Source organism: Triplophysa dalaica, chromosome 9, assembly GCF_015846415.1.
Source record: "Triplophysa dalaica isolate WHDGS20190420 chromosome 9, ASM1584641v1, whole genome shotgun sequence".
NCBI classification, from domain to species: Eukaryota; Metazoa; Chordata; class Actinopteri; order Cypriniformes; family Nemacheilidae; genus Triplophysa; species Triplophysa dalaica.
The window spans coordinates 9,216,336-9,224,565 of NC_079550.1; the positions used below are offsets into that span (position 1 = coordinate 9,216,336).

Below are 8,230 nucleotides of genomic sequence, written 5' to 3' on the forward strand. Positions count from 1 at the left end.
AACAGCATCGCAATGAATTTCGTCTTTACAGCAATATGCGTAAAATAATTTCATAGCATGAATAACGCAAAATTACTGGCATCTCTACTGCCAGTATTTTTACGATATTTTACAGAACAATTTTAACAGAATAGCCTTTAGCAGGCACTGCACACATATGTTTTTTTTTCTTTATTTGTTAGATAACACTGGACCAATATATTTCAGACTGTTTTTACTACAATTACTTAAAGTGTAACCAGCCAAGTGCTGGTTTAAACCTGTGAAATGTCGAAGCCCTTTTTGAGCCTACAAATGAAAAGACATGTCGGAACTAAAATGGCTTTAACTCGTGAATTCTGTGGAATACAGACTTACGTTTGGTCTCGTTTTAAAAAAGGAAAAGTATCTGATTATTGCAACAGAACAAAATCATACACACGCCAAAAAAATAAATAAAGGTATTTTGTCAAGTTTATTGTAAATAATTAAATAAAAAAATAAAAAAAGTTTGATTAAAAAAATACATGAAAAATAGGTGTCGCAAAAGGATAACAAAAAATCTAAGCACACTCTTTATAAAAAAGAATCAATTACTCTCGCTATATAAATTACTAAAAAACCACAAATAAATCTGTATTCTAGAGTCTTAGACCTTTCCAACGATATATAGTTTGTCATGATTCGATTAGAAATTACATGCACAATATTGACACAATCTATAGGTGTCCCGTATACAGGACGGGTGACAGTTAACTACATGGATTAAATCTGATCTGATACCTAGTAATCACACATTTGTTTTTATTACTACAGTAATGTACACATTAAACAGGTTTGCAGGATTATTAACAGTGATTAAAGACACTTTTAAAACACTTAAAATATATTAATTTTAGTGCATTGGAAATAATGTATTGCGTTACATTGTTACTTCTTTACCATCAAGTGTGAGCCTTCATGTTGTTATGCAATTTAACAATTTTGTAAACACTGAGTTCGTTAGAGCTTTCTCATCTTACAGTTATAAGGAAATGATGTGTAAGAAAATATGTTCAGATAACAAATTGGGTTGGGCATCCCTTTCCGCAATTCTTCACAGTGATCATGTTTGTTTCTCAATAAGGTTACATTATAGCTCTTTATAGCTGACTCAGAAGCTTTTTACGGTAAAGGGCAGATTCTTCTCATCTGTGTCTTCAAGTTAATAATTGTCTTAATATGTTTAAAAGTGGGTTCTGGAGTTTCAGTTCGTAACTCTACAGTTATGGACTCAAGAGTTGTTGTCTGGTTGTGGATGATGCTGTCATCCACCTGCTCTGGAATTAAACTGGAGGGAAATGGATACACTGATATTTTGGTGGCGATCGGTTCAGCAGTAGCCTACCGCAGGACAACAGAATCATTGATAAAATAAAGGTGAATATAAAGAGTTTTCTTCTTATTTATGAACTTTATAAGTTATATTTTGTCCATTGTATTTCCTTTCTATCCATTTTTTGTTATTTAGAAGAATGATGAATTAAATTAATAAAATGAGGTGTTGGAATATACAGGCATTGACAAAAACTCTGATTATTGATATTGTGTTAATTTTTCTCTTAAGAGACAATATGGAGATACTCCCTAAACTTGTGTTGAGTTCGAAAAATAATACATTTTATAAAAAGTTAATAAAATTTGGGATGAATTTAACTGCTTGCATTAAATTAAATTAAATTATGTTAATATTTATGTCCTTTTATTTTATTAATTTTTACTTTTGACAATGATAGTGTAGTGTAGTGTACTAGTTGTAGTGTAAATCTGATATTGTGAAAGCTCTTGAATGAGATATTCGTTGACAGTATTTCAAGCGAGACTTGTATAGACTGTCCTCTCTTAATATAAATACATATGAAAGTTCATTGTTATATTATCTATTTTATTGGACAGGACATGTTTACTGAGGGCTCTTCGTATCTTTTTGAAGCAATGGAGAAAAAGGTCTATTTCAAAGACATTACAATATTAGTACCAGCTCAATGGAACAGCATCGATTTGAACAAATCAAGAACAGAATCCTTTGAGAAGGTATGGAACATTTGGACATATTGTCTTGTTTGGACAAAATAAATGTTCAATCACATGTTTCTGACACAAATTGTAAATCAAATGCAGGCCAGAATAAGAATTGATAATCCAGCGAGTGGTGATGATCCGTACACTAACCACTATGAAGATTGTGGATCAGAGAGTCAATACATTCACTTCACCCCAAATTTCCTCCTAGATGACAGTTTCAATCAGATTTACGGATTAAAAGGTCACTAGTCATCCATTTATCATGAAATTATTCAAACTACTGTATGTGCTATTTTCATTTTCTGAAATGTTTTTATGTTTGTTTGTAGGAAGGGTTTTGGTTCATGAATGGGCTCATCTGAGATGGGGAGTATATGATGAATACAATGAAGACAAGCCATTCTACTTTTCTAATGGTGTTCAAGCTACAGGGTTATAATCCAATAATTTATTATCAAAAAGAAACCAAATAATTATAATTTAGCAAGGATGACCAACATTTTCAATGTGTTCATTTATAGATGTAGTAAACACATAACAGGCCAGTATTATGATTACTCTTCTGGATTTCCTCAGTCGTGTGTCCTTGACCCTCAAACTTCACTACCTACCAAAGAGTGTCAGTTCTTTCCTAACAAACATCAAAACACAAAAAGCTCTATAATGTATTTACCAATTGTGGATTCTGTAAGTATTTACTTCAGTGACATTTACAAAAAATAACAATAAGACTCTTGAGAGAATACTTACATTTAATGATATTTTTGAAAATTTTAAAACAACATTTACTCAAATTACTCATTTTAAATCAGGAAATTCATAGAAGCATTTTCACTAAAGATCTTAGAAAACCCTATTTTTTATTTGCAATTCAGTCTGAAAAAATATATTTCAGGTAGTTACATTTTGTCGAGAAGATGATCACAATGGTGCCGCCCCAAACATGCAAAATGAGAAATGTGGAAATAAAGCAACGTGGACAGTAATATTTGAGGATTCAGTGGACAGTGATGCCCTTCAATCTCTAATACCGCTGCCATCCCCTCCACCAGCACCATCTTTCACTGTTGTGCAAAGAATGCAACGTGTCGTTTGTCTCATCCTTGATGTCTCAGGAAGCATGAAAGTATGTGGCAGTAACATACATTAAACAAAAAGTGTGTCATTTTTCCACCATCAGTGGCACCACAGTTACAGAAGTAATGATTATATCCAAACAAGTTTCAAACAAATCATCTGCCATTAATCAGAAAAACAGATAACTCCTCTCCAAACTGAGATTGATAGAGTTAATATTTTTACACATTAATTTTCAACATTAATGTTTAGATATTAATCTGGGTTTTAAACCCAATCACTTAATTAATTTTGATGATATATAATTAATTTTCAAGGGCTCTAGGATTATTCGACAGCGGCAAGCCGCCACACATTTCATACGGCACATCATTGAAGATCAAGGCAAAGTTGGAATCGTAACCTTTAGTACTGATGCTTCAACTCTTAAAGCCTTGACTCTTATTGACAGTGACACCATAAGAGAGAATCTCATCAGTTTATTGCCAACACAAGCAGATGGATATACAAACGTCTGTACTGGCCTCAATAAAGCCTTAGAGGTGCCCTGTTAATTATATTTATATGCATTTTGTATGTTTGTGTGAATTGTATAATAATAAATGAAATGTTATGAATATCTTTTATACCCATCAGGTGCTTAAAGCAGATAATAAGGATGCATTAGGAGATGAAATTATTTTTCTCACTGATGGTGAGGCAACAGACAACATCAATGATTGTTCTCATACTGCAATACAAAGTGGTGCCATTATACACACTTTGGCTTTGGGTCCCAAAGCCGCCAAAGAACTGCAGGAAATGGCGGACAGAACTGGTAAGTGTGATAAAAAACAAAAATCCCAGAGATGCAAACACCAAACAAAGGATCAACACCTTTTAACACCAACTGGACCCCAAATAGATTTTAAATGGTTATTTGACTATATATGAACAATATCCTCCCCCACCCCCACCCCCCAAGTTTTGCACAGGCCCCTAAAACGTTGACGTTAAGTTCCATAATGTATGCAAATCACATTTTCTTATTTGCTTGAAAAGTGTCTGTCTTTCAGCCACGGTTTTTGTCTGTGAGTGAATGCCAGCACTTAAAATCAATCAAATGAAAAATTCTCTTTTCTTCCATTTTGAAATTAGATGGGAAATTTATCATAGCAACTGATGATATCACCTCCAATCTGTTAGTGGATGCATTTGCTTCACTTACAATACCAACTGGAGATTACACAAAAGAACCAGTTCAGGTTTGGCAAGTTCATTACCCATTTTATGACTTATAGTGGATGTACTGTATATATACTGTACTTTATACTTTAAATATTTTATGTTTTCATGTGTTCATTTATATTGTATGCTTACAGCTGGAGAGTACGGGAAAGAGAACAGCTGACTGGTTCAATGGAACAGTGTCAGTGGATTCAACCGTCGGTAACAAAACCAGCTTTTTAATCATCTATGAAATCAGTGCACCTACTGTGTATATACAGACGCCAAGTGGGTCCAACTACGGTCAAACAGATATGAGTGAAGATCCATCAGCAAAGACACTCACACTAAAAATTCCAGGAACTGCAGCGGTATGACGACCTTAATAGCAATACAGGAGTTATGGCTGAAGTTTATTGTTCAAACCATAAGTTTTAAATATTAGTATTTATGTTTTATAATAAAAAGGCATTGAGGCCAAATGTTCTAAATAATCATTTACAAAAAGTTTTGAAACAGACACATATTTTTCATGAATAATTTAGATAAGCGTTATCCTAGAGAAAAAGCCCTAAAATGTTTGTGTTATCTATGTTGTATTTGGTAGTCTGGAGACTGGAAGTACAGTATTCTGAGTGGAGGACTTCAGTCTTTGACAATAACAGTAACCAGTCAAGCAGCTCGCTCTGATGTTCCTCCTATCATAGTCAAAGCACATGTGAATCAGCAGCTCATCAGTGGCAGTAAACCTGTGATTGTGTTTGCTGAGGTTAGTCAGAATTACAGACCTGTAATAAATGCTGAAGTGAAGGCCACACTGGAGTCAGAAACTGGGACAAAGCAACAATTAGAGCTACTGGATAATGGAGCTGGTAAATTACCCATAATCCTTTTCTCAAGCACACACACATGCTAAAATATAAATAAATAAACTGTAAATCTATATCTGTTATAGGAGCAGATGCTTTCAAAAATGATGGGATCTATTCCAGATATTTCACAAAGTTAGTAAAAGGCAGAATCAGCTTGAAAGTGAGAGTGAAGAATAAAGACGGACAATCCAGATTTACTCTCCACAGAAAGAGCGGCGCTCTATATGTACCTGGATATGTGGTGGATGGTAAACTATGACATCATCACTGTTGTGCAATGTTGCTTAAAACTGGCAGTAGTTCTAGTAATATTGTGAAACGTGACATTGCATGGCATCTTTTTCATTTCTCTTTTTAGATAAGGTAGAGATGAACCCTCCGAAGCCTCCGGTTCCTGAACAACCACTTGTTGGAGGAAACTTTAGCAGAACATCCACTGGAGAAAGTTTTCAGGTTACTATTTCAAATCCACCAATTTATCCTCCAAACAAAATCACAGATCTTAATGCTGAAATCCAGGAGAACACGGTCCTTCTCATCTGGACAGCTCCTGGTGAAGACTTAGACCAGGGAAAAGGTAGCATACATTTTGCTATAATAATAGTTTATAAACGTTTTTTTATTGTGTAACTTAATCTTGAGTGCTGAAATAAATACTTTATATTGAAATAACAGTCACCTTAATGTGCATTAACCTTTTTATATATATATTTCGTTTAAGCTAAATCCTATGAGATCAGATGGAGCGATGACATTGAAATGCTTCGACTGAACTTCAGCGAATCTTCTTTAGTCAACACATCTGCCGTCTCACCTAAGGAGGCTGGATCATTAGAACAACACTCATTTAATATGACAGTTGAGAATGGTACCACACTCTTCTTTGCTCTTCGCTCTGATGAAAATGATGATGCAATATCTGAAATATCCAACATTGCTCAAGTATCAAAGATCATCATGCCTGCTCCCAACCCAGCAGGAATCTCAAATCCGGGCCTGAATTTGAACGTTATTATCATTTCAGTTTGTGTAGCAGTTATAGTGGTGTGTTTGATTGTCGCTGTAACAGCATGGGCAGTGAAAAGAAGAAACCGTGTTGATGCTTAGAAATAACAATCTAATGCAAACTATTGCCGAAATCAGTACTCTTTTCAAATTTAAACAAGAATATAATTTTTTTTTTACTGTTCTGGTGTTTTACTTCTTTTACGACTCTTTTCTTTTATGAATTCTAATTTCTGTTCTGCAAAAGGCATTTGATTAAATTTTCTTCAATGTTCAACTCAAAGTGAGTTCGAGTTTTTTTTTGCTTTCAAGAAAAATCTGACAAAAATATAAACCAGTATAGTTAGTAGTCTATAAAAGGCAACTAGATAAAACTGTTTAAAAATGAACCAGAAAATGCTTATCAAAAAATAAAACACATGAATAAATTTAACAAAAACAATGACAGTATGACAATTTATAATCCTGCTTTCAGCTCACAAGTTCTGTTGCCTTAGACACAGGAGAGACTTAAAAAATAATTTTAAGGCAGAAAATGGCTTTTAAAGGTTACTGCATAATAGAATAAACTATCCAACATTATTTCAAATGAACTTTCATCATATAATACACAATAATAATAATAAAGTCATGTTGATAAAGAAGTAAACACTTTTTTAAAATAACGGTACTGTAAAAGAGCAATGGAAAAAATATTTCCCAAATGTGCAAGCTTAGATTTCAACTTAAAAGCCCACAATTTGAAGTGTGTTCCACTGTGGCACAACACAGATTGATTTCCGTACAAAAGAAGAAATGAAAGGACATTAACAGTGCAAACACTGTTGCACAAGAATTGCATACATTTTACAGTTCTATATATTCAAGAATATTTAATTAAGTTATTTCATATGTAATACATCCAAAAAAATTGACATTTTGTGACACTTTTGTTTTGTCACAAGATAATTGAGCATCGGCATTCCTCCATACACAGTTTATATGAAAGTAAAGGAGTGATTCTACCTATCTGTGTTTTTCACGTTAATAGTTGTCTTAATATTGTTCCCGATCACACGTCAAACGGGAGCAGCGTGATCTCGCGATACTTGGATGTTTAACGCGAGCGGCTTATTTAATCTAATAGATTCGTTTAAATAATGCACTTAGTTCAAAGAGTCGCTAGATGGCGTCTTTTACACCCTAAACTTTATTTATAGTCACTGATTCGTGTTCTCTGCTTGTTAAACATTTGACTAATGCTTTCAGCTGTTACAAATCGACAAAACATTCCTATTTAAATGATTATTGTATTTTATGTCTTTAATTCAATGGTTTATGTTTATATTTAAGGATTGCTTTGGTTTCCATTGGTTACTAATATTGTCGATGACGTCAGAGATCACCGTAGCCTAAATTTGTTGACAGCGCGAGCAAGTGCCGGAGTTACTAGTTTGTATTCGCGATTACTTTTACATTTGCGGTTTGCAAAAAAGTACCATAAATACTTTTCTTAGTTTAGTATTAAAGTAAGTAGGCTGCTTTGGTGTAGTTTGATATCATGGGACAAGTGATCTGTGGATGTTTGGGCCACGAGACGCCAGATCCGGAATGCAACCAAACACTGGAGCAGTGTTGGGTAAGTTACTCTGAAAAAGTGATAATTACTAGTTACTAATTACATATTCAATATTGTTATTACATTACTGTACAAATAACTCCATCCAAAAAGTATTTCATTACTTATTCCTAATTACTTTCTACATCCTACTTCAATCTTGATTAGCATTAGACATGAAACAGCTTAATTAATTATTTCAAATAAATAACATAAATTATTCTTATTAACTGACCAACGTATACCAATGTGAGAAGGATACTTTTAAGCACACATTTTAAACTTAGACTTAGTGTTGATGTCATTTTCACTATTGAATATATTACACAGTATTTAGTTCAATTACATCACTAGAAACTGTAATTAAATTACAGAAAAATAAGAGTAATCCCTTACTTACTTTTTTTGAGGGGAATGTAATTGAATTACA

At 33.5% G+C, this 8,230-nt stretch overlaps 1 protein-coding gene across 1 annotated transcript; it reads left to right on the forward strand.

Moving 5' to 3' along the window:
- Nucleotides 1–1,091: 1,091 nt before the first annotated feature.
- On the forward strand, nt 1,092–6,466 carry LOC130428709 (calcium-activated chloride channel regulator 4A-like). The gene is given in 15 exon segments (XM_056756902.1): nt 1,092–1,360; nt 1,363–1,398; nt 1,915–2,052; nt 2,140–2,284; nt 2,373–2,475; nt 2,565–2,730; nt 2,939–3,169; nt 3,438–3,662; nt 3,757–3,937; nt 4,258–4,364; nt 4,482–4,697; nt 4,934–5,198; nt 5,282–5,446; nt 5,557–5,775; nt 5,920–6,466. Coding segments are annotated over 15 exon segments (2,697 nt in total). The 5' UTR covers nt 1,092–1,246; the 3' UTR covers nt 6,306–6,466.
- The last annotated feature ends 1,764 nt before the right edge of the window (nt 6,467–8,230 follow it).